We start from the raw sequence: 26,053 nt of genomic DNA, 5'->3' as shown, positions 1-26,053 counted from the left end.
TCACGTCTTAGTATGGTTGTTTTGGGAAAATGTGTAAATTCGTAAGTCTTTTTGTTTGAAAGTTAATGTGACTGGAAGTATTTTAATGTAAATATCGGGTTGGGTGCATTGTATCATTTTGCTCTACAATGACTATACCCTCATTTGAGTTTATGGCTAGTTTATAGTTAAAAGTAATCTTTACTTGCTTTGTAACGATTTGCATATTTTGTATCTATTTGCTACCTTTTCTACTGAACAATTTCTAGCTTTCTAAAGGGATGGAGTCAGTAAGTTTAAGGATTCAGAACTGGTTTTACCTGTGCTACGTGTTGTAGAAGTTGTATGTGCAGCTTCTGCGGTAAAGGGAACAGCGTAGGGGTTTTATTTTATTCATTAGAGGTGGATCGGGGTGCTAATTTAGAGGACATCACATACTGGAACCAAACTTGTCCGAAGCTCTCACTGCAGAGTTAAGGCACTTTGGTAAAATAAATGTGCATCTAGGAAATGGTCATGTGAACAGTAGGCATTGGGTCATTCTCTTGCCCCCTTTTACGTGCCCCTAATGCCTAAGCTACATTCGAAGTCCTGGAAAACCTGTAAGTAATTCCGCCTTTCGCCTACCTCCCCGCAGAAGAGGAAGGCGAGAGAGGCCAAACGTATGGAAAGACTATTCAGGCTTGCCCGAGTCACGGATGTCCTGATGTCTGTCTCCGTAGGATGTGGCCCACACCAGTTCGCATTCACCTTCTTGGCAGCAAGGCAGCTGCTTAGCAGACAATGGGCGCTCCAGTGAGCGGGGTTTATAAAAACCTGAAGCCCCTGTTCATGATGGAGCCCCCTTTTCCAGCTGAGCGAGCTCAGAGATTTCCTGGGTAGGTTTTCCAGGCGCTGCCTCACTGAAGGAATTTTAGGAGTGTCTCTGGGGAACAGGAGGGACGTAATCCAGCCCCAACTTGAGGGCGCTAGAGGTGCGGCAAGGGGTCGCGGCGCCAGGAGCCCGGGGCTCGGCGGGAAGGTGGCAGAGGCTCCTACGTGAACTCCACAAGCCGGGCCCGGGAGACGCCGGGCGAGGCGGGGTTGACCTCAGCAGTCTCTGCCACGTTCCAGCCAATCAGTCCCGCATCTTGGCATCCGAATCCAGGACCCCCGAAGCCGGAGGCGACGCGAGCCAATGAGGAGTGGACCGGGGAAGAGGGACAGGCGGCCAGCCTATGGGGCGGAGAGGCCCGGCCGCGCGTATCCAAGGAGCGCCGCGCTAGGCTCGGGGGTGTGGCGCGCGCCGACGGGGGTGGGCGGGCGCGCCGGGCGGCAGGTGTCGGCGTCGGCGGCATTCGGCGGCGATGGAGCGGCCCCGGGGAGCTGCGGACGGCCTCTCGCGCTGGCCCCACGGTCTCGGCCTCCTCCTCCTCCTGCAGTTGCTGCCGCCGGTGACCCTTGGCCAGGACCGGCTGGACGCGCCGCCGCCGCCCGCTGCCCCGCTCCTGCGCTGGTCTGGCCCCATCGGGGTGAGCTGGGGGCTGCGGGCGGCCGCGGCCGGGGGCGCGTTTCCCCGCGGCGGCCGTTGGCGTCGCAGCGCGCCAGGCGAGGACGAGGAGTGCGGCCGGGTCCGGGACTTCGTCGCCAAGCTGGCCAACAACACGCACCAGGTGAGCGGGCGCCGGGCCCGGGAGCCGCTCGGCTGCGAGGTGCCGCCCGCGTGCCCCTCCCGGCCCGTGCTCCCCGCGACTCCCAGAGGAGACCCCGGCCCCGCCGCGCCCGCGCCCCCCGGGCCGCAGCCCCGAAACTGCGGCGGGCGGGCGGGCGGAGTCGGGCCGGAGCGGCCGGCGGGGCTGTGTTTCGTCACAGGGGAGGCAATCTTAGACTTCCACCGCATTCTTTTTTTTTTCTTTTTTTTTTTTTTTAAAGTTGTCAGAATCTTTTGAACGTCGTTTTTCGTCTGTATAAATAATCAGGACCCAGTAACACTGTTAGGCCCCAGGAGGGTGAAGGAGTAATTAACTCTTGTGCGCTTGCAGAAGTTGGGCTGCTCAGAAGCAAAGGTGTGTCCTCCGTGGGTCAGCACTTTCCGGGTGGGAGAGGCGGGAGTTTAGGAGGCCCGAAGCAGCGGTCTGGTCACCGTGTTTTAATAGTTAAGGAGACTAGATTGGAAATGAGATGGCAGTATTTATGTGATCTTTCTGACTGCTTCAGATTTGACCTTCTGTCATGGTATGGAACTCTGACTAGCATGTCTATATCCCGCGGTGACATTTTCAATAGTTAAGAAACGCATTGCACACATTCTGCTTTGAGCCAGCTCTTGGTCAAAAGACTTTCAGAATTATGGGATTTCTGTCCGTGGGGACAAGCAGCTCAACCTTCGCACACTACAGGACTGACAAAACCAATTATTAAAAAAGTCCTGGTTCCTTGCTTCAGCACAACTTGGGCATCTTTCTCTTGTTTCTCTAAAATTAACAATTTAATCCTTGCTAGCCACATTTGCATAATGTATTTTCAATTCTATGTATTTTCTCCCTTGCCTGTTTTCCTCTTTCAAAGAAAATGAATTGCACTTGGGGGCAGAGATGGATGGCCAAGGTTCTGTGCCTGCCCTTGTCCTTTTGTAACCGTATTTCAGCGTCAGCCAAGCCTCAGTCTCCCTTTGGACTGCCCGATTATCTGGACCATACTTGTCACCTGTGATAGAATTCTCTGATCTGGGGACACAAGACACAAGTATTCAAGAATAACTGTGCTTTGCGTAGCCCGAGCAGCAGCTGTGTAAAGGTAGCCAAGCTAGTGCTGGAGGGTGGGACAGGTTGGGTAGAATGAGATCTAGGAAGTCTTCCTACTTGATGAGAAAAAAAAAAAAAAAATCAAATAGACTTCCTTCTCACAGTGGGGGATTGAGAAAGCCTTTACAACAGTGATGCTTAATTTATACTGGACCACTAGCTGGACACAGCATTCTTACTCCATATTTCAAATTCTTCTCTCGCTGGTTGGCCTAACTTTTAGGTCTGCTGCTGCTCCTGGATTTAGATTTACTCCTCTTTTTCTTTTCTTTCTTTTTTTTTTTTTTTTTTTTTTGGAGACAGGGTCTTACCTCAGCCTCCTGAGTAGCTGGGACTACAGGTGTGCACCACTATGCCTAGCTAATTTTTGTATAATTCCTTTTTTTTTTTTTTTTGAGATAGGGTCTCACTCTGTTGCCCAGGCTGGAATGCAGTGGTGCGATCACAGCTCACTGCAGCCCTGACCTCTTGGGCTCAAGTGATCCTCTCACCTTGGCCTCCCATGTAGTCGGGACTACAGGTGCATGCACCCAGCTAATTGTCCTTTTCTTTCCTTTCCTTTTTTTTTTTTTTTTTTTTTGAAACAGGGCTTTGCCATGTTCCCCAGGCTGGTCTTGAACTCCTGGGCTCAAGTGCTCTGCCCACCTTAGGCTGCCACAGTGCTGGGATTAGAGGCGTGAGCCACTATGCCCTGCCTGGATTTATTCCTTGAGTCAGAGTCTTACTGGTTAGTTTGAATTGATATGCCATTTGTAATATATTGATTCCAAAGCAAGAGGTTGAGAAAACTGGCTGAGGGGTTCTAAGGTCAAATCTATGGAAGAGTAGACCTAAAACCACTCATTCTTTGAAGTCCATATGTAAAGAAAATTCCTTTTAGCCGGGCGCGGTGGCTCACGCCTGTAATCCCAGCACTTTGGGAGGCTGAGGCGGGCGGATCACGAGGTCAGGAGATCGAGACCATCCTGGCTAACATGGTAAAACGCCGTCTCTACTAAAAATACAAAAAACTAGCCGGGCGAGGTGGCGGGCGCCTGTAGTCCCAGCTAAGTGGGAGGCTGAGGCAGGAGAATGGCGTGAACCTGGGAGGTGGAGCTTGCAGTGAGCTGAGATCTGGCCACTGCACTGTAGCCTGGGTGACAAAGCGAGACTCCGTCTCAAAAGAAAAAAAAGAAAATTCCTTTTAGCCGGGCGCGGTGGCTCACACCTGTAATCCCAGCACTTTGGGAGGCCAAGGTGGGTGGATCACGAGGTCAGGAGATCGAGACCATCCTGGCTAACACGGTGAAACCCCATCTCTACTAAAAATACAAAACATTAGACGGGTGTGGTGGCGGGCGCCTGTAGTGCCAGCTGCTCGGGAGACTGAGGCAGGAGAATGGCGTGAACCCAGGAGGCAGAGCTTTCAGTGAGCCGAGATCGCAGCACTGCACTCCAGCCTGGGCAATAGAGCAAGACTCTGTCTCAAAAAACAAAAAAGGAATTTCCTTCTATTTCTCTCATTTGGCTGTTTGCAATTATTTATTTATTTATTTATTTATTTATTTATTTATTTAGTTTTTCTCTCCCAGTCTTTTTTTCAGTGACCTTATTTAAAATAGCTATTTTGGCTAGGCATGGTGGCTCACACCTGTAATCCCATCATTGTGGGAGGCCAAGGCAGGTGGATCACTTGAGGTCAGGAGTTCAAGACTAGCCTGGCCAGCATGGTGAAACCCGGTCTCTACTAAAAATACAAAAGTTAGCCAGATGCAGTGGCATGCGCCTGTAATTCCAGCTACTCTGGAGGCTGAGGCATGAGGATCACTTGAACCTAGGAGGCAGAGGTTTCAGTGAGCCGAGATCGCACCATTGCACTCCAGCCTGGGTGACAGAGTGAGACTCTGTCTCAAACAAACAAACAAAAAAGGTTTTGCATTTGTTAATCATCCGTGGTCTTTTCTTCAGAGATCTCATCCTTTTTGTATCTGTTAAAAAAAAAAAAAAAAAAAAGTGGAGCCTTTGTTTAATATCCTTTACCTTAAAAATGGTTAAGTAGCACTTCCTTAACCAAGAATTGTTACATAGTAGCCTGTTCTTCTATTTATTTATTTGCTTTTAGAAGTCATAAAAAATCCTGAACTGTGTTGAAGAGATCTAGCATTTTTGGACCCTTTATAAAACAATGTGAAATAAAAGCATCAGCATGACAGAACAACTTTTTATCAGAGATGTTGTAAACTTTGTACAACTGGGGAAGGAAAGTACATGTAGAATCATTTTTCCTACATAATATGACAGGATTTGAGTCCCAAGAAAAGGCAAAAGTTCATGGTTCTCTTATTTCTTTTAACTTGGTCCTGTTTTGTTTGAAGCCACAGTAATTCATATCATCAGTGTATGTGAATGCCCTCCAAATGCCTAGATCTGTGCTAGATGCTGGGGGTGCCGAGATACAAAGAAAAGATCGTTCAGACTGGAGAATGAAAAGCCTCAGAAAGTTATAGCAAACTACTAGACCTGTTTCTGTGGCTTATGAGAATATATTAGCATTTAACCTGTCTTCTCAAGAAAGCACGGTAAAGCTAAAGCACGGTAGTGCGTTTACATTACGTTTTTAGGAGACCGGCGTCCTGATGACCACTCAGGCTTCTTTGTACGTGAAATCCAACAGGTTTTTCTCTTTGCCCAAGCCTCCCTTTTTCTCTCTAAGATTTTTTTCTCATATCATTTCAGTCTATTAATTTAAAATATATTTAAAGTGTATTGGGTTTATTACACACAGTATATATTTTTTCACATAGAAGTTCTAATGATTAAGTGCTCTATTTTAGGAGTTGAGGCAGGAGAAAACATTTTCCTTTCTAGTTATAATAATACAAGTTAGCTATGATAGACTCATGGGAAAGTGGAATAAAAAATATTGGCTGTTACTAAAAAAACAAACAAAAGGGATGACAAGAAAGCAAAGGAGAAAGATAAATAGTTATACCATTCCAAAAATTATGCTCCCTAATTTTGTTCTAAGGGTTTGACATACCATGGTAAGGCAGTATAGCACTGCCTTGTCTGGGCTGTCTGCATTTGAACCCTGGCCATGTCACTGTGTGATCTTGGGTAAGTTACTTAAGTTTTCTGTGTCTCAGCTCCTAATCTGTAAAGTGAAGATAAGAGCACTTAATTTGTAGGATGGTTGTGAGAATTAAATGTGTGTGTGTTAAATTATATAAACATAATATGTACGTATATGTATATTATTGTATTGTGTAATATATATTTGTATTACATAATATATAAGTATGTAATATTGTATTACGTTGTAATGAGTTATAGTATGTATTACAACATATCATATTGTGTTGTATAATCTATACATATGTAATAACTCATTAGAACAATGTCTGGCACATAATTAGCACTCAGCAATTAGCTATCATTTATAAATGCTCTTTTCTTAGTCTCAATAATCTTCCTTTTGCCTGGAACTCAAAACTGTTTTCATGCCACATTTTTAACTGATTCTTTCCTTCAACTGCTTGGAGTATCCATGACATGTATAACCTTTGTACATGCGTGAAATTGAGCAGGCCTAGAAGACTTTATTAATGTTGGTTGCTACGTTGGGTTGCTTCAAAACATTTCTGCTGTAAGCACCCCTTTGAGGGTAGGCATGAAACTGTCTTAAAGGAACAGATGAAATGCCTTGGCCAGAGTTGTGGTGGTGGCTGATGTAATTTCCTTACTTCTCATTCCTGTGTACAGACCATTTGACAATTTCCTTAAAACTTTTAAAACTTATGATGAATAAAGCCAGGAACTGTTGCTTATTTTCTGTCCTCCCTCTGCTCCTGTCACTAACCACTTCTTTAAACATAACTTCCCAACTTCTACTCCAACATCAAAGCATCTGGTTTCTTAAATAAACAGGCCCTGTAGAGAGGCCGTGTTGTATGGGGTGTCAGCTCTGGGAAGAATGCGTGTGTTTGTTTGCTGGCGCTGGCAGGGTTGAATCCAAGCTCACAGGACTGAGTGTGCCTGTCAGAGGCTTCAGGGAGCTGCCTCTGAAGCCCTTGGCCTGTTGTTGTGGATCACCAGACCTTTGTAACACCCGGAAGTCTGAAGATCAGTCCTTTAATGCCCCGGAACTTCCTAACTGCCTCATTTATTCCGATACTTGGCCTCTCTTCATACTACCTTCCCTAGCACCCCCAGCTGTCTAGCTTATTTAATATTCTCTTCAGTCCTGTTTCTTCCATTCAGTTTTGGATCAAGGAGTAGGAACTCTGTAGGGTCTCCTTCTTGGTCCTGGTTGAGCAGAGTGAGCAAAACCCTCACGAAGAGCCCTCTCTCATGCAATGTATAGTTAGACCTTTAGCCCCTAGAGGGATGTTAAAATCACTTATGCATTGGATATTTCAGTAAGAAGTATCAGCAGATTTGATGAAATGTAATTTATCTGGGGAAAGTTTAGTCTTCATCTGAAGTTTGGTTGGGATGAGAGTAGAAAGCTAGCCAGGTATGACAGATGGCTCCAAGGGAATGCAGTGTTAACAATTAGGTAAGTTCTCTGCTGACTCAAATATTTGGCTCTGTGCACAGTGATTTTTAATTAGAAATCTGAGTCTCATGTCTGCTTGTGGAAATAATTGCAAGAAGGCTTATGTTCTCTTCAATTTCTAATGACTATTTTCTTTTTGTGATATTAACAACAATAATAGGCTTTCTATCCTGCTGTTTTGATCAGATCTTTCATGTCAGGGTCACAGGTACTATTAACAGTTTCTTCTGCACTCTACCAGTTTCCTATCAACTCTTGTCAACAGACGTTGGGTTCTCAGTGGGTGACTGCAGAGTCTGCGCTCCCCAACTTTGTCCCAGTTGGCCTGTTACCCTTGTGTGACCATCACATGCTGGGCAGTGCTTAGCACCAAGTTGTAGTGGTCAGAACGGGGGAGTAATGTTTGTTTTTCTCCCTCCTTCCTACCTAATCCTACCCCTCCATTTTTTCTTTTTTTTTTTAACAGAAAGTGAACCGTGTTTTGAGGCTGCAGAAATGAGGCTCAGGTGTTTTACGTAATTAGGGGCTAACATTAAGGCAGACAAACCCATCACATTTGACATGTAATTAAAAATACAGCTTTCTAGAAAAATCAAAACTGTGGCAATGACTCTGATAATATTATGAACTAGATACTGCATTTGTAAATTTCTACAAGTTTCAGTTCCTTCTCTCCTTTTGTAATCAGTGTTTTTATTGCATCTTTTACTTCTGTTTTTAGAAACTTGGTGAAAACTTGTTCTTCCCACTCTGTGGTCTCAGTGATTTGTATGCAGGTGAATTTGAGGATTAATGGGGCTTGAAGAACAAGCTGATCAATTTCAGTCAGTTCTAGACAGTTTTTTGGTTGTTGTTTCAGTGGTGACTATAGTCGAAGTTGGATTAGTAATATGTGGCTTTGAGATTTGAGTTGAATGAACCAAACTTTGAGTTTGGTTGAATGAATGTTCATGACAGATTCCTCATACCTATGAAAATTGTTAGGTGAAAGATGGAGGCTATTTTTCCTTCTCTATCCCCAATCTCAGTCTCAGGAAACCACAGTAAAAACAAAATCCTTCCATTCAGAACCTGTCATGTTCTGCTGAGGAAGTTTTCTGTGAATGTAATTTATTTTCTGTTTTGCGTTTTAGTCTCTGGCCCTCCATTCCTCATCTACAACACGAGAAGTTTTGGACTAGCCTTAAAATTTCTTTTAAAAATTCTATGATTCATATGGAAGAAGAGAGGCCAGAGGTTGTGATCACAAATGTTTACTGGCTGATTCCAAATTTAGAAGCAAACTGTGGCTGTTTGACTTCCCAGTCAAACTTGAACATAGCATGGATTTCACATTTAGGGGTGTTTACTACCACCTTCAGGACTTGCTTCAGTGAAATATGAGTGTTTTTAAAGATAGCAGGAGTACTTTTTTTCATATAGTTATGAAAGACATTTGTCTCTTTTATTTTGGGGGTAATATTTTATCGTTTGTTCCTTGTTGGCTGAAAAATCTAATGCTAATAAAAGCTACTAGCTTGAATAGTCCAAAAGCAAACCCAATAGATAGCAGTAAATTCATTTTTCTTTTTCTCTTCCCTATAGTACTCTGCCAAAACTGGGCTTTTTTCTTCATCCTGGCTGCCTGTGTGTTTGAAAATAGATGGTCAGCTTACCATAAATATATTCACTTGTAGAAACTCACATGTGATTAATTGGCTTGATTTATTTTCATCAGAAGAAAACGTATGTATGTTCCCTCTCTGGCTTATGAATACTATCCGTTTTATGTTTGCTTTTGATAACAGTTTTGTTCTTCCTGTATATCCTAAAACACACACACACACATACACACACACACACACACACTTTCTAATATTGTACTTAAGCCAGTTTGCAAGTCTCGTTCCACAGTACAATTGCTCTGAAGGACCAGGAGAAATTGAACTGGGAAGGAAAATTTGTATTAACTTCAAAAATTCCCAGACAGGTTAGTTCAAATCATGTTTATCTGGTATTTGCTATTTATCACAAAGGATTCAGAACATAAACATGTTGTATACAAAATTTCAAAGAGATGTCTCAATACCCAGATTTGGGTCCTGGCTCTGCTGCTTCATAGCTGTGTGATTATGGAAAATCACTTAACTTCTGTGATCTTTACAGTTGTTTTTTAAACTAGAGCAGCAGCTCTTTGGATTGTTTGGAGGGTCAAATGAGAAGTTTTACCGACGTGTTTAGTTAAAGGTAGAGTACTACTATATAGATGTCATTCATTTAGACACTGAGCAGCCTGCCATGTACTGAGTGGAGTCCAGACCTGTGCATAAACAAAGCAAAGCACTGGGGCTATCTTAAGGATTTAGGTGTTCAGAGATGTCTCAGGGGGAGTTTGGAAGAAGGCTTGACCACTGCAGTGCAGTGTGTTGGGAAAGCCCTCTGGCTGAAGAGAGAATCAAAGTGGAGGCGATTTTTAGGGAGATCTGTAAAGACACCAAGGAAGTAGGAAAATCCAAGATATGTTCAAGGGATGGTCGATAGAAACTTTATTTTAGGGTGAAGTAGTTGATGGGAAGTATCACTAAGGTTTCCAGGAAAACATATAGGGAAGTTAAAAAAAAAATAGCTCTTTTGTGGTGGTTGGAAAGACGAGGGGTGTGGGTAGGGAGTTTGGCAAAAAGGACTTACTTATGAAAGAGTTTTTACAGATAGTGCTAGACATGAGGCTAGAGCTGGAGGAACCACAGGTAGAAATGGGGAGCCAAGAAGAGTTCCCCTTTCAGAGGCCGGCCATTGCTTTGGTCTTGGATGCGAAGGTTCCAGAGGAAAGCAGAACAGAGGGCGGGGCAGAACGTCCTTTATACTTGAAGTGCTAAATGTTTCCAAAAAACACTCCTAAACTTCTGGACCTGGTTGAAGAATGTGAGCCAAGGCATGAGGAAGCCAAGAGCTGTAAGTCGGTGATGCCTATGAACAGATTTTTCTCAACATTTGTGAACAAGGATAAGATTGAACTCTTGCTGATAATGTGCTTAACGGTTTGAATCATGGATCATTGGGCTGATTAGTTGGTCAGAGCCCTTTTGCTGATGTGGCTGGCTGACTTGCTTATGGGCCAAGAGCTGGGAGTGAAACATAGATGTCCCAACATGGTGCTGCATTTGGAAGTGTTTCATAGGAGTGTTGAAATCAATGCATTTGCTTCAGGGATAAGGCAAAGTTATGAGATCCCAGTTATAAGTAATATAGTTGTGAATTCTACTCTTCTCCTCAAGGTCATAGTACCCTCAGCAGAGCTGAACTAGCCTTTCTAAGCCTCCGTGTCCCATCACATAAAATGGAGGATTATCATGAAGTTTTGAAGAGAAAATATATGTTAAAATATTGTGAAACCTTGAAGTACCGTATGAGTATGATTAGTATAATTCCTTAATAAACCTGTTGATGTGTCACAGCCTCCACAGGGCCTGCTTGTCAGCCAGGTGATCCTGATAAATACAACCCTCGAGTCAAACCCTGAGGAGCATGTATATTAAAGCAGACGGATGAGGCATAAATGCATTTGGTTTATCACTTGGCAGAGCTGGATGACAGGCTTGAGTGGGGGTGGCAAGAATTAAAGTGAGTCAAGATTGGCAGAAGTGTAAGACATGTATGTAGTGGTTTTCTTCTTTTTTTAAGCCTTTGTGATTATGTCAAACTTTTGTTAATATGATTGATGATGGTTTGAGGCAGTGGTTTGGGGGAACAGGATCTCAGGTATTAGACCTGGATTCAAACTTCAGTGGTGACCATGGACAAATTAACCTCTCTGAACTTTAGATTTTTCATCTATGAGACGGGAGTACTAATACTACTTCTTAGGGTCATTGTGAAGATTAAGAGATGGTATGGGGTTTAGTGTATATTCTTTTGTTGAGGATTTCTTGTGATGATTTTCTCTACAAAGCTTCTGACACATTACCAGTTAGATGCTTAAATATTTGTACATGTGCTTAATTTTTTTCATATCTCTAATATTTCTAGAGAATTATTATAGGTACTCACAAGAACTACATCTGGACTAAGATATATTAGCTCTGGCTAAGCAGGGTGGCTCACACCTATAATTCTAAGATTTTTGGAGTCTGAGGTGAGAGGATCGCTTGAGCCCATGAGTTTGAAACCAGCCTGGGCAATATAGTGAGACCCCATCTGTATTAAAAAAATTTTTTAATTAGCCTGGTATGGTAACATATGCCGGTAGCCCTAGCCACACAGGAGTCTGAGGTGAGGTGATCACTTGAGCCAAGGAGTTTGAGGCTGTCGTGAGCTATGATTGCACCACTGCATTCCAGCCAGGACAACAGAACGAGATACTGTCTTCCAAAAAAAACAAAAAAAAATTATTAGGGGTAGGTGGTAGTGCACACCTAGAGTTCCAGCTATTTGGAAGGCTGAGGCAGGAGGATAGCTTGAGCCCAGGAGTTCAAAGCTATAGGGCACTATGATTGCATCTGTGAATAACCACTATACGCAAGCCTGGGCAACATAGTGAGGTCCCATATCTAAAAGGAAAAAAAAAAGTACTATTTGTATCACTGGACTCAGGATAAAAAAGAGGAGAGTGGGAGGTAGGGTTAGGGAGAGATCATCTATTCAAAATGCCCTTCCTTTTCTTCCTTTCCTTCCTTCCATCTTCGGAATCTGGCTCTGTTGCCCAGCCTGGAGTGCAGTGATGTGATCTCAGCTCACTGCAACCTCCACCTCCCGGGCTCAAGCAATTCTCTGCCTCAGCCCCCCAAGTAACTGGGATTACAGGTGTCTGCCACCACGCCTGGCTGATTTTTGTATTTTTAGTAGAGAAGGGGTTTCACCATCCTGGCCAGGCTGGTCTTAAACTTGTGATCCACCCACCGCGGCTTCCCAAAGTGCTGGGATTACAGGCGTGACCCACTGCACCCAGCCCAAAATGCCTTTCTTGAAGCTATGGGAGATGGAGAAGAAAATAATCAGATTAATAACCAGAAAACAGTAATCAGATACCTGGTCATCTGGTTATAATAGCTTCAAGGATATATGGTTAAATAGTTTTTGTTTTGTTTTAAAACAAAATTTAAAAATTTAAAAGACATGGTCTTTACTGTGTCACCGAGACTGGAATGCAGGGGTGTAATCATGGCTTGTTATAACCTTGAATTCCTGGGCTCAAGTGATCCTCCTGCCTCAGCCTTTGCATTAGCTAGGACTACAGGCACATATCCCTGTGCCTGGCTCGTAAATAGGTTTAAATAACTTAAAATTATTTATTTTTATTTATTTATTTTTTGAGACTGAGTCTCACTGTTGCCCTGGCTGGATGGAGTACAGTGGTATGATCTCAGCTCACTGCAACCTCTACCTCCTGGGTTCAAGTGATCCTCCTGCCTCAGCCTTCAAAGTAGCTGGGACTACAGGTGTGCACTACCACACCTGGCTAATTTTTGTATTTTTAGTAGAGATGGGGTTTCACCATGTTGGCCAGGTTGGTCTTGATCTCCTGACCTCAGGCGATCTGCCTGCCTCAGCCTCCCAGAGTGCTGGGATTACAGGTATGAACCACTGCACTTGGCCAAATTATTTTTTAAAGACTATAATTTAATAACAGTTTTTCTTCCCCTTCATTAAGCTTTAATTTGTTAGAGTTAATGACTGTGGTTTAAGTTGATAGCTCTGAAATAGCACCTTGCATATTTCACCCTTTTAACTGAGCAGCTACTGTTAGCTTTGTGCTTTACTGACTGACCTCTGTGGTTTCAAGAAATATTGGTGAATGTGATAGGTACTTCTCAGGAACTTGAAAGAATAGCGGACTAGAATGTTGATGGAATTATTTTTTCTTATGTGCATAATTGCTTTTTTAAACTTTTAACAATTATTAACAAGTAGAGATGAGGTCTTACTATGCTGCCTAGGCTGTTCTCAAATTGCTGGGCTCAAATGATTCTTCTGCCTGGGCCTTCCAAAGTGGTAGGATTATAAGTGTGAGCCAACACACCCGGCCTGTGTGCATATTTATTTAACCTACTATTTCACCACTTCCTGGCCTATGTTAACGCTCTGTTCCAGTTAAAGTGACCTTCTAACCAGTCCCTCCAGCTCCCCATGTGGTTTTTGCTTCTTCATATTTGTTTTCATGGCTTTGTTCCTGTCTGAATGCCCTTCTAGCCCTTGTTAGTTTTTCCTGTTCTCCCCTATAATTTTGGACTATTCCATGTAATACAACACTTCTGTCTTGAGTTCAGTTTCATTTATAGAAGTTTTGTTCCCTCAATGATAAACTCCTTAAAGGTAGGGTCCAGCTTGTACTATGAGTCCTTCATCACTTTTGCCTCCCACAATGCTGAAGAAAGAGTAGTCATGAAATGTGTAATCTGGAGTCAGACAGACATGATATTGAAGCCTTGCTCTGCCACTTACCAACTTTTTGACTTTGAGCAAATTACTTAATGTCTCTGAGCCTGCTGCTTTCTTTATAAATTAACAGTGAGTACCTTAATATATATAATACTAATATAATAAGTGCTTAGTAAAGGTTAAATATTATTGTTTTTCTTTAATTCAGCAATGTTTATCGAGCACCTACATACATGAGGCACTGTATCAGGTCCTGGGAACTGGTGTAGAACACCAGACCTCTGCCTTGATGGAACTTTATGGACCAATAGAGAAAATGGCACTAAACGATATATAATTATAAATGTGGTAACAACCAAGAAGAAAAATAGTAACCACAGGAGAATAATTGACAGGTCTTTTTTAGTCTGGGGCATTAGGAAAGATTCACTGAGAAATTATTTAAACTGATACTTGAATAGAATTTTGCCGGGAAGAGTATCTCAGGCGGAGAGAACAACATGTTCATAAGGCCTGGGTCTAAAAGAGCTTGGCATACTCTAGGATCTGGAAGAAGGCCAGTGTGGTTGTAGCAGAGGGAATGGGGGAAGGGGTTAGCGCCCACACCCAAGGGATAAGCAGCCAGCCTTTATGGTTCTCTCGGCTCAGTCAGCTGGCAACTGGAGCATATTTCTTTGTCACTTTCTTTTCTTTAAAATGAACTAAGATATAGCCGTTAAATGCAAAAAATTATGAAATGTAGCTATTTATTGAGAAATGAATTGTTTCATGGAAGTGACTTTCAAAAACTAAGCCTGCCCTTTTGTAAGTGCCAAAGGGTTTTTGTTTGCTTGCTTTTTTAATGGAAATCTTTCTAATATACTTCTCTGCTTCTTGGTCAACAATATGAGTCTAGGTCACTAAGAAGATAATAAATTGTGCTGTGCCAGGACTGCTGTGGTTTGAATGTGCCTCCCCAAATTCATGTTTTAGGAACTTAATTGTCAATGTAACAGTATTAAGTGGTGGGTCTTTAAGAGGTATTATATCATGAGGGCACCAACTCATGAATGGATTAAGGCCTTTATCCCAGGAGTGGGTTAATTATAATAGGGGAAGAGTTTGGTCCTATTTCTTTTCTTTTTTTCTTTTTCTTTTTTTTTTTTTTTTTTTTTTTTTTTGAGACAGAGTCTTACTCTTTTGTCCAGGCTAGAGTGCAGAGTTGTGATCTCAGCTCACTGCAACCTCCACCTCCCAGGTTCAAGGGATTCTCATGCCTCTGCCTCCCAAGTAGCTGGAATTACAGGTGTGTGCCACCATGCCTGGCTAATTTTTGTATTTTTAGTAGGGATGGGGTTTCACCATGTTGCCCAGGCTGGTTTCAAACTCCTAACCTCAAGTGATCCACCTGCCTTGGCCTCCCAAAGTGCTGCGATTACAGGCGTGAGCCACCATGCCTGGCCTGTTCCTATTTCTTCTCTGTGTCTCCTGTGCTTGCTTCCACTTTCTGCCATGGGATGATCCTCTACAGATGCCTATGCCATGCTTTTGGACTTCACAGCCTCCAAAACTGTGAGCTAAATAAACATTGTTTGTTTATAAATTGCCCAGTCTTGGATATTCTCTTATAGCAACTGAAAATGGACTAAGACATGACTCACAGTATTTTAATGTGGTATAATATTTAATACCCACAGGGGCTATTGAGATATATGGGCTATCTTCTCCCATTTCAAATGTCCTAGATTATAAACTTAATGCCATTGTCTGCCTGTTTGCTTTTTTCCTGCAGAAATGATATTCCCTTTGTAATTCCTCTTGTAATATCCTCTTCCTCTTGCTGTTGTCCCTGTCTGTCTCTACATATATCACCCTCAAATTTGATTTGCTTCCTCTGTATGCTAAGAAAGCAGATTTCTAACATTAGACAATTCTAACCAGTTTAGTAAATTGAATTAGAGTGATGGTCTGCAGATTTCTCTTAGAAGTCAAATGCACAGATTTTTAATGGATAATAGTGGCATCAGAGGTCTCCTTGCTTCTTTTCAGTGCGTATCCAGGTTGCTGAGGCATCTAAATCATGGAGGTTGCTGTTGCCCCTCTCCTTTGAACACTGGCCTGTTGTGGAGCAGGGAGCTGATCTCCAAAACAACAAAATCCCAGATACATAGCAGTTGAAAAGCAAACTCAGTGGCTGAATTGTTGATGAGTCATAGAATTTTAAAGCTTAGAAAGACTAGAAAGATTGTCATTCTAGCCCCCTCACTTTGGTAATGATGTCAGGTTGTGCTGCCCAGTTTCATGCAGCGTTTTGCAGAGCTGGAAATAAAATTCGGATTGACTGATTATTAGCCTGGTACTCTCCTCTGTATCATGCTCCCTCAGAAAACTCTGAATAATTAAATAGATTTGAAAACTTGTACATTATTTTGTAGTTAATTTTTTCATTTCCAAGAATAGACTCCATGAGAACTGGGACATTTGTGATCTTATTTCTGGCTCATGTTTTATGATTCTAGCAGTGCCTAATTTAATAGAACTATATTCTGTTAGGATTTTCTTCCTGCCTGCAAAAGCGTCACTCAGGTTGTGTTCTAGGCCTCACTGGGCTTTGGAAGACTAATCCTAGATCCCCAGTCTTTGTGGGATCACCAATGCCTTGCCTTCGTAATCCTCAGTTTTACTCCTGAGGAAATGGATTCCCAACAGAGAAAATGATTTGTGCCTACCATCCCAACCAGTTAGTTACTGGGCGAGGCTTAACGTTCTTTCGTAGTTTTATTTTCAGTGTGACAGGCTGACTTCTGTAGATTAAAAGTCTAGTGTGTTTAGCCTTTCTTTTTAGATTTCTGTACGTAAGATGCCTGTTGATAGGGTATAATCTTCAGTAGCTCAGAGCATGTATCATCACAGCACATGGTAGGCATGCAGACATATTTGTTGAAAGAGGGCATGTATGTGAAGAATGCCATCATTGAATTCACCTCCTTCTTTGCTTGTCAAAAAGGCTGCTCCTGATGGGTACACGGTCAGGCCGTCAGCAAGTGGCTTTTAAGCTGGGCCTTGCCTTGGGAAAACTGACCTACACACAGTAGTGCCAGTGTTAGTTTTTTCAGTGTTTTATTTTTGATCATGTGTGTAACTAAAGATAGAAGTTTCTCATGACTGGATTTTTTTCCAAGCTACAGTGACTCTTGGGCCCAACTTTAAATTTTCCAAGCTTATGGTAACAGTAATTTAATTTGGCTTTTAGTTTAATTAGATGTGAAGATGGTTGTTTCCATGAAGAATCTTGTGAGCAGAACCTAGGGTGTATTCAGATGATCCCAGAAATGGACATTGTGCTAATTCATGAACTCTGAAGTGTGGGGGCCTCCTGCTTTAAGATGGTAGGCAATAAATGCTTGGATGAGTCTTATATCATCAGCTCTCAAGGTGGATGCCTTTTAGAGAAGGTAGTACAAGCTGTCCCCTGCTTTCTAACATAATGAATTCCTGAAAATCTATTTGACAGTCAGATGGCAGCTATAAATGCCAGCCAGTTACTTCTGCTTCGGAGCTCCCCTACCGAGGGCAGTAGATGGCTGTTGGTACCATCTGGGACACCAGAAATCACTATTCAATAGGTAATGGACAAAAGGCTCTGAATGTGACTCTGAAAAGGCAGCTTAGTGTATCAGTGATTAATGATATTAGGAGGTCAACCTTACATCAGGACCGCCTATGTTCCTGTGCCTCAGTGTAGCAGGGGCTCTTGACCTATCCTATAACCTTCTGGTATATCTGTTAGCTAGTGTAATATAAATAAGAATAAACTAACATGCATCCGGGCGCGGTGGTTCACGCCTGTAATCCCAGCACTTTGGGAGGCTGAGGCGGGCGGATCACTTGAGGTCAGGAGTTCAAAACCATCCTGGCCAACATGGTAAAACCCCGTCTCTACTAAAAATACAAACATTAGCCAGGCCTGGTGGCATGCACCTGTAATCTTAGCTATTGGGAAGGCTGAGGCATGAGACTTGCTTGAACCTGGAAGATGGAGGTTGCAGTGAGCTGAGATCACACCACTGCACTCCAGCCTGGGTAACAGAGTGAGACTTTGCCCCCAAAAAATAAATAAATTAATTAACATGGTCTATGTGTACTTTTTATATCACCCTTTCCTTTATACTTTTTCTTTTTTTTTTAAACTAAAAATAGCTTACTTATATAGTTTTATTTTAAAAATGATTTCTGCCAATTGGAGGTAGAATGAGAGTAATTCATGCACTCTAGAAAAACTATAAAGAAGAGTGCACCTGTGTCAATTCTACAATATGACGGTTGCTATTGATATTTTAAAGGGTATCCTTCCAGATATCTTTTTTTTTTTTTTTAGAGACAGTGTTGCTTTGTCATCAAGAGTAGAGTGCAGTGGCACAATCATGGCTGACTGTAGCCTTGACCTCCTAGGCTCAAACAATGTATCTGGGACTACAGGTGCTTGCCACCAGGCCTGGGTAGTTTTTATTGTTGTTGTTGGTTTTGTGGAGGCAAAGTCTCACTATGTTGCCCAGGCTGTTCTTAAACTCCTGAGCTTAAGCAATTGCAATTGTCCTGCCTCAGCCTCCCAAAGTGCTAGGATTATAGGTGTGAGCCACTGTTCCCGGTCCCAGATATCATTTTAACCATAAATATGCACATATGATGTCACATGCTGTATTGTAGCCTGCTTTTTACTAATATGCTATGAATATCTTTCAATGTCAGTAAATACCTGAAACATTTTTGTTTTTGTTTTTTAAAATTTTTAAAAATGTTTCTTTTTTTCCTTGTTCTTGAAACATTTTTAATAGCACCTGATATATTGTTATATGGTATAACATAATTTACTTAACAAAGCTCCAGTTCTTCATTTATAATATACAGGTATAGTAATATCTCATGGGGTTATGTGGATTAAATAATAATGTGTATAAGATACCTAACACAGAAGATGACATGTGGGGAATGTTCAATAGTTGTTAGCTGCAGGAATCACCCCAATATATGGCATCTTTTATAAAGATGTGTGATTATCCCCTTACGACAAATTCCTAAGAATAGGGTTTGCTCGGTCACGTGATATGGATGTTTTCATTTTTTATTTGCATAACCAAATAGCTCTCCGGAAAAATTACAGCAATTTATGTACTTCCACCCACCATAGAAGAAGGTACTCTGGTCCCTATGCTGTCACTGGATACATTTTGTCAAGTCTTTTAATCTTTGCCAGTCTGAAAGGCAAAAATGTCATATTATTTTTCGTTTTCTTTCTTGGCTCACTGCAGCCTCTACCTCCTGGGCTCAAGCCACCCTCCCATCTCAGCCTCCTGAGTAGCTGGGACTACAGGTGTACACCACCATACCCGGCTAATTTTTTTTTAATTTTTGGTGGAGACAGGATTTTGCCATGTTGCCCAGGCTGGTCTCAAATTCCTGGGCTTAAGTGATCCTTCCGCCTTAGCTTCCCAAAGCGCTGGGATTACAGGTGTGAGGCACTGCACCAGCCTGTTTTTGTTTTTGTTTTTGTTTTTTAGAGATTAAATAGCTTTTCATATGTATATTGGCCATTTCTTTGTCCTTCTATGAATTGGGTGCTCATGTTCTTTGCCTGTTTTCCAAAAACCTGTTTGAGGTTTTGACCTGTTTCTTATTGATTTGAAAACCTTTGTATATTAATATTTTATCATGTTACAAATAATTTTGTATTAATTGAAACCCTTTTATATTAATTGAAACCCTTTCTACATTAATATTTTGTCATGTTAGAAATAATTTTCCCCAGTTTTTTTCAGCTTTCTCTTTGGTGTTTTGCAATTTAAACTTTTTACATAGTCAAAGTAAATCCTTAAATATTGGTTCTGATTTTTGTAGCATTTTTGTAAAAGTCTTCCCATTCCAAGGTTATAAAAATATTACTTATACTTCTGGTATCGTTTTTTGACCCAGAGTCTCACTCTGTCACCCAGGCTGGAGCACAGTGGTGCCATCACAGATCACTACAGCCTCGAACTCCCAGGCTCAAGCAATCCTCCCACCTCAACCTTCTGAGTAGCTGGGACCACAAACGCATGCTGTGCCACCACACCTGGCTATTGTTTTTTGTTTGTTTGTTTTCTTTTTTGGTAGAGACAGGGTCTCACTATGTTGCCCAAGCTGGTCTCAAACTCCTGGGCTCAAGCAATCCACCCACCTTGGCCTCCCAAAGTGCTAGGATTACAGGCGTGAGCCACTGTGCCTGGCCATTTCTAGTATTTTTATAATTTACTTTTTTTACATTTAAATATTCTCCCTATATGGAATTTATTTAGGCATTTTAAGAAGGGAGTTATGAATTCAGCTTTTTATTTTTTATTTTTCCAAATAGCCAGTTTTTCCAGTGTTCTTATACCACTAACTTGAAGTGCTAGCTTTATCATGTGCTAAAAGAAACCTCATCCATTCCTGGATCTGTTTTGCTCTATTGATTTGTCTATTCCTGCGCCAGTAACTCTGTCATGGGATTAATAAATTTTTCCAAAAGTGGCAATAATTTCATGCTCATCTGCTCCTGGTAGAATCAAGCTGACATTTTACCCAACTACTCTTAAACTTCTTGGCTTCTGTGCTTCCTCTCCTGGGGTAGGATTAGGTCATCTGAATTACAGTATTTGCTCTGGGCTCCTCAGGGTACTGGCTTTTGGACTGTTGAGCAGAGAAACAACATATTTACATAGTTTTCCTTAATTTTGACCTGTTTCTAGATCATACATTTAGCTGACTCCTGAGCAATATGTAGTGACCAGATCATGTTCTCTTTGTGCCAAATGAAGCTTGTCCAACTCACAGCCCGCGGGCCACATGTGGCCCAGGGTGGCTTTGAATGCGACCCAATACAAATCCATAAACTTTCTTAAAACGTTATGAGATTTTTTTGTATGATTTCTTTTTAAGCTCATTAGCTATTGTTAGTGTTAGTGTATTTTATGTGTGGCCCAAGACGATTCTTCTGCCAGTGTGGCCCGGGGAAGCCAAAAGATTGGACACCCTTGTGCTAAATAATCTGTCTCTTAGGCATGCTACATTAAAGCAACACAGCTTTTTTTTTTTTTTTTGAGATGGAATTTCACTTTGTCGCCCAGGCCAGAGTGCAGTGGCGCAACCTTGGCTCACTGCAACCTCTGCCTCCTGAGTTCAAGCGATTCTTCTGCCTCAGCCTCCTGAGTAGCTGGGCCTACAGGTGTGTGCCACCACGCCCGGCTAATTTTTGTATTTTTGGTAGAGATGGAGTTTCACTGTATTGGTCAGGCTAGTCTTGAACTCCTGACCTGAGGTGATCCACCCGCCTCGTCCTCCCAAGGTGCTGAGATTACAGGTGTGAGCCATCATGCCTGGCCTACAGCTGTTGTTTACCAGAAACAAAACATGCTTCAACTCTCCCCACACTCTCCATTTGAATCATTTATACAACTAACACATAATATCTTTATATATATATAAAGTGCTTTATATGCTATATATAAATATTAATTTATATTAATATAACAACAAGACAAAATATTAATATATATGCTATATGTATATAAAGTGCTATATATATGCTATATATATATAAAGTGCTATATATATATAAAATATTCACTCTACCTTCTGTTGGATGGACTCTGCAACATAGTACTAGATGTTTTTGTATGATTCATTATTTTAATATTATAGAACATTCTTTGGTAATATTGTGTCAGAGGTTTTGGGTTTTCCCTTCTTATAGGAATTATTCTGCCTTTCAGTTCTTTCTAGCAACAAAGCTTTATCCTCTGTTCATATTTCTTTTATTCTTCTTACTTTGCCTTGATTAGAGCAATTGAACCATAACTTATTGACTCATTATTTTTAGCTGTATATATCGTCAGACACCATTCTTGTCTAAGTGATCCAGTGGCTTCTCTCAGCTTTCTTTGGTCTTTCAAGCCAGGAGTACTATTTCTAAAATGTCTTCTTAAAGATATTTCCTTTTCTTCATTTTTATTTTCCTTCTATTTCAACCTTAACTTTCTTTATTCTGACCTTGAGATTCTTCTTCTTATTATTATTTAAATATAGACAGGTTCTCTCTCTGTTGTCCAGACTAGAGTACAGTGGCATGATCATAGCTTACTGCAACCTCGAATTCCTGGGCTCAAGTGATCCTCCTACTTCAGCTCCTGAGTAGCTAGAACTACAGGTGTGCACCACCATGCTTGGCTGATTTTTAAATTTTTTGTAGAGATGGGGGTCACTATATTGCCCAGACTGGTCTTGAACTTGTGGACTCAAGTGACCCTCCCACCTCAGCCTCCCAGTGTGCTGGGATTACAGGCATAAACCACCATACTCAGCCTGAAATTCTTTTTTTATTTTAACAAGTCTTAATAGCATTTACTGTATACTCAGCATTTTACTAGAGGGTGATATTAATAGATTTTATTTGTGTTCTTTGAAAATTTTCAAGATACTTGCATGTTATCTTCCTGTATGTTCTACCTGCACTGCTGCCTTCTCTCATTGCCTTGCTCTTGCTTATATCTGCCTCCCAACTCTGTAAACTCTGCTTAAATCTCAGTATTCATACCTTTATTTTTTCACTTGAAATTTGAATTTCTCTTCTATATAGACTACCCCTGCTCAATGCCTCTAAACACTTAGATGTGTTCAGGGCATCTTTACCAATGTTTAGCTACATGAAGCTAATGGTAACTACAATGGGAAGGAGAGGAGTAAGGTCACCATCATGTGTGAACAGCTAAGAACACATGCCAGTGTATAACAGTGTCTTGGCTGGCTGGAAGAGCATAGGAATAACTCTATTCAGCCATTATTTACTGAGACAGCAGTAACCGTGTTAGAAGGAAGATTACACACAGATCAATAATGTTAGTTCAGGACAAACAGCTATCGTGAATTTAAAAAAAAAATACTAAGAAAAAGAAAGAACGTTAGTAGCAGGAGTTTGTGAATAGACTTTTATGAAAATGTTTGTGGAGCATCTAGTATGTATAAGACCTTGTTCTAGGCCTGATGGGTAATACCAAATTATAGTGTCTGCCATTAAGAAGTTATAGCATAATTTGAGAGGAAGACAAATATGTAAATAGTTCTACATGTATAGTTTACGTGTACGTATAGTTTACATTTATATATATATATAAATAGTTATAGTACAAGGAGTGTCTGTAAATGCTGTGAGGGTAATACTTAGGAAGAGGAGATCACTTTGAGCTGTGATAATTACAAACCAGAATGGTTTGTTTTGCAGTGAAAAATGGGACTTTGGCTGTCTTTCAGATCTTTTGCACTGGTGTAGTCCGTCCCTGGTGGCTGTCAAAAAGAAACACCCACCGTAGAATGCTGAGGAGCGATGGACAAGTGCGGAAACACAGAACTTTTCCTTTTTGAAACGTGCGGTTTTTTTTCAACTTTTAGATTTAGGGGTATATGTGCAGGTTTGTTACCTGGGTATATCATGTGATGCTGGAATACAAATGCTTCCATCACTCAGGTAGTGAACATAGCACCCAATGGTTAGTTTTTCAATACTCACCTCTGTCCCTCCTCTAATAATCCCGTTTCTATTGTTGCCATCTTTATAGCCCGTGAGTACCCAGTGTTTACCTCCCATTATAAGTGAGAGCATGTGATATTTGGTTTTCTGTTTCTGTGTTAATTTGCTTAGCGTAATGGCCTCCATCTGCATCCATGTTGCTGCAAGGGACAGGCATTCGTTTTATGGCTCCATGGTATTACATGGTGTATATAGACCATATTTTCTTTATCCAGTCCACTGCTGATGGGCACCTAGGTTGATTCCATGTCTTTGCTATTGTCAGTAGAGCGATAATTAACATAGTGCATGTGTCTTTTTGGTAGAATGATTTGTTTTCTTTTGGATATATACCCAGTAACGGGATTGCTGGGTCAGATCATAGTTCTCTTTTAAGTTCTCTGAGAAATCTCCAAATCGCTTTTCACAGTGGCTGAACATTCCCTCCAACAGTATATAATCATTCCCTTTTCTCCACAGCCTCACCAGTATCTGGGTTTTTTTTTTTTTTTTTTTTTTTGATGTTTTAATAATAGTAGTCACTCTTTCTAGTATGAGATGGTATCTCATTGTGAAACCTGCATTTTTGAAAAATAGTTTCACTTGCTATAGAATTACAGCTTGACTGTTTTTTACCCAGTACTTTAAATATGTTACTCCACTGTCTGGCTTGTATTGTAGGAAAAGTCTGCTATCATTCTTTGTTTCTCTGTATGTAATGTCATCTTTTTTGTGGATGCGTTTAAGATTTTTCTCTATTGCTGATTTTAGATTATTTGACTATGATATGATGTGCTTTGGTGTATTTTTCACCATGTTTCTTGAGCTTCGGGTTTCTGAGCTTCTTGGATCTCTGGGTTTATCCTTTTCATCACATTTGGGGAAATTTTGGCTATTATATCTTAACTTTTTTTTCTGTCTCCAGCCCAGCCTCCTCTAGATGCCCTGATTGCATATATAATCAGCTGCCTGAAGTTGTTCTACTTCAAAAAGAATGACAGAGCCATCGCTGAGCTATAGAACAACTTCAAGAACATTTGTAGAAACTAGAACATTTTCTAAATTGATGGCTCTGTTCGTTTTTTGTCTTTTCTTATCTCTGTGTTTCACTTTGGATAGTTTCCGTTGGTATGGCTTCAGGTTCACACTCATCTCTTCTACAGTGTCTAATCTCCTGTTCAGCCTATCCAGTGTTTGTTTTGTTTGTTTGTTTGTTTTTGAGACGGAGTCTCACTCTGTCGTTCAGGTGGAGTTCAGTGGTGCAATCTCGGCTTAATAAAGCCTCCACCTCCCAGGTTCAAGCAATTCTCCTGCCTCAGCCTTGTGAGTAGCTGGGACTACAGGTGTATGTCACCACACCTGGCTAGTTTTTATATTTCTAGTAGAGGCAAGTTTTCACTATGTTGGCAAGGCTGGTCTCGAACTTCTGAACTCAGGTGATCTGCCCACCTCAGCCTCCCAAAGTGCTGGGATTACAGGTATGAGCCACAGCGCCCTATCCAGTATACTTTTCATCTCAAACATTGTAATTCTCATTTCTACAAGTCTAATTTAAGTCTTTTTTTTTTTTTTTTGAAACAGTGTTTCACTCTTGTTACCCAAGCTGGAGTGCAGTGGTGCAGTCTCTGCTCACTGCAACCTCTGCCTTCTGGGTTCAAGTGATTCTCCTCCCTCAGCCTCCTGAGTAGCTGGGATTACAGGTGCCCACCACCACACCTGGCTAATTTTTAGTATTTTAGTAATTTTAGTATTTTTAGTAGAGATGGGATCTCACCATGTTGGCCACGCTGGTCTTGAACTTCTGACCTCAAGTGATCTGCCCACTTTGGCCTGCCAAAATGCTGGGATTATAGACATGAGCCACCGCGCCTGGCCTGATTTAAGTCTTTCAAAAATTTTTTTTCTTTAACATTCTCAATCCATTCTCTAATTTCTTGTGGAGTACAGTTATAACTGTTTCAGTGTCCTTATCTACTAATTATCTTTGTTATTTCTGAGTCAGTTTGATTTTTCTCTTCTTTATGGGTCCTGATTTCTTCTTTGCGTGCCTGGTTATGTTTTTTTTTTTTTTTTTTTTTTTTTGAGACGGAGTCTTGCTCTGTCACCCAGGCTGGAGTGCAGTGGTGCGATCTCGGCTCACTGCAAGCTCCGCCTCCCGGGTTCACGCCATTCTCCTGCCTCAGCCTCTCAAGTAGCTGGGACTACAGGCGCCCGCCACCACACCCGGCTAATTTTTTTTGTATTTTAATAGAGACGGGGTTTCACCATGCTAGCCAGGATGGTCTCGATCTTCTGACCTTGTAATCCGCCCGTCTTGGCCTCCCAAAGTGCTGGGATTACAGGCGTGAGCCACCGGGCCCGGCGCCTCGTTATTTTTAAAAATTTATTTTGCCGGGCGCGGTGGCTCAAGCCTGTAATCCCAGCACTTTGGGAGGCCGAGACGGGCGGATCACGAGGTCAAGTGATCGAGACCATCCTGGCTAACATGGTGAAACCCCGTCTCTATTAAGAAATACAAAAAACTAGCCGGGCGAGGTGGCGGGCGCCTGTAGTCCCAGCTACTCGGGAGGCTGAGGCCGGAGAATGGCGTGAACCCGGGAGGCGGAGCTTGCAGTGAGCTGAGATCCGGCCACTGCACTCCAGCCTGGGCAACAGAGCGAGACTCCGTCTCAAAAAAAAAAAAAAAAAAAAAATTTATTTTAAGAGACAGGGTCTTGCTCTGTTGCTCAGGCTGGAGTGCAGTGGTATAATCATAGCTCACTGTAGCCTCAAACTCCTGGGCTCAAGAGATCCTTCTGCCTCAGCCTCCCAAGTAGCGAGGGCTAACAAGCATGTGTAACCATG

The 26,053-nt window shown here is 41.8% G+C and overlaps 1 protein-coding gene across 5 annotated transcripts in view; it reads left to right on the top strand.

Moving 5' to 3' along the window:
* The first annotated feature begins 1,277 nt into the window (after positions 1-1,277).
* Positions 1,278-26,053, top strand: part of SORT1 (sortilin 1) — an 87,605-nt gene continuing 62,829 nt past the window's right edge. For 3 of the 5 annotated variants that reach the window (XM_021921828.1, XM_021921818.1, XM_021921814.1), the window contains exon 1: positions 1,278-1,631. In XM_021921828.1, the coding sequence (XP_021777520.1) occupies positions 1,326-1,631 (306 nt within the window). In that variant the 5' untranslated portion in view covers positions 1,278-1,325. Of the gene's footprint in view, positions 1,632-1,890; positions 2,025-26,053 lie in introns of all 5 variants that reach the window. The other 2 variants (XM_031651593.1, XM_021921826.1) reach the window with 2 other exon arrangements.

The sequence above is a fragment of the Papio anubis genome, chromosome 1, assembly GCF_008728515.1.
Source record: "Papio anubis isolate 15944 chromosome 1, Panubis1.0, whole genome shotgun sequence".
Lineage (NCBI taxonomy): Eukaryota > Metazoa > Chordata > Mammalia > Primates > Cercopithecidae > Papio > Papio anubis.
Note: the sequence above shows the minus strand (reverse complement) of the source record. Positions and strands in the feature narration are given on the sequence as shown.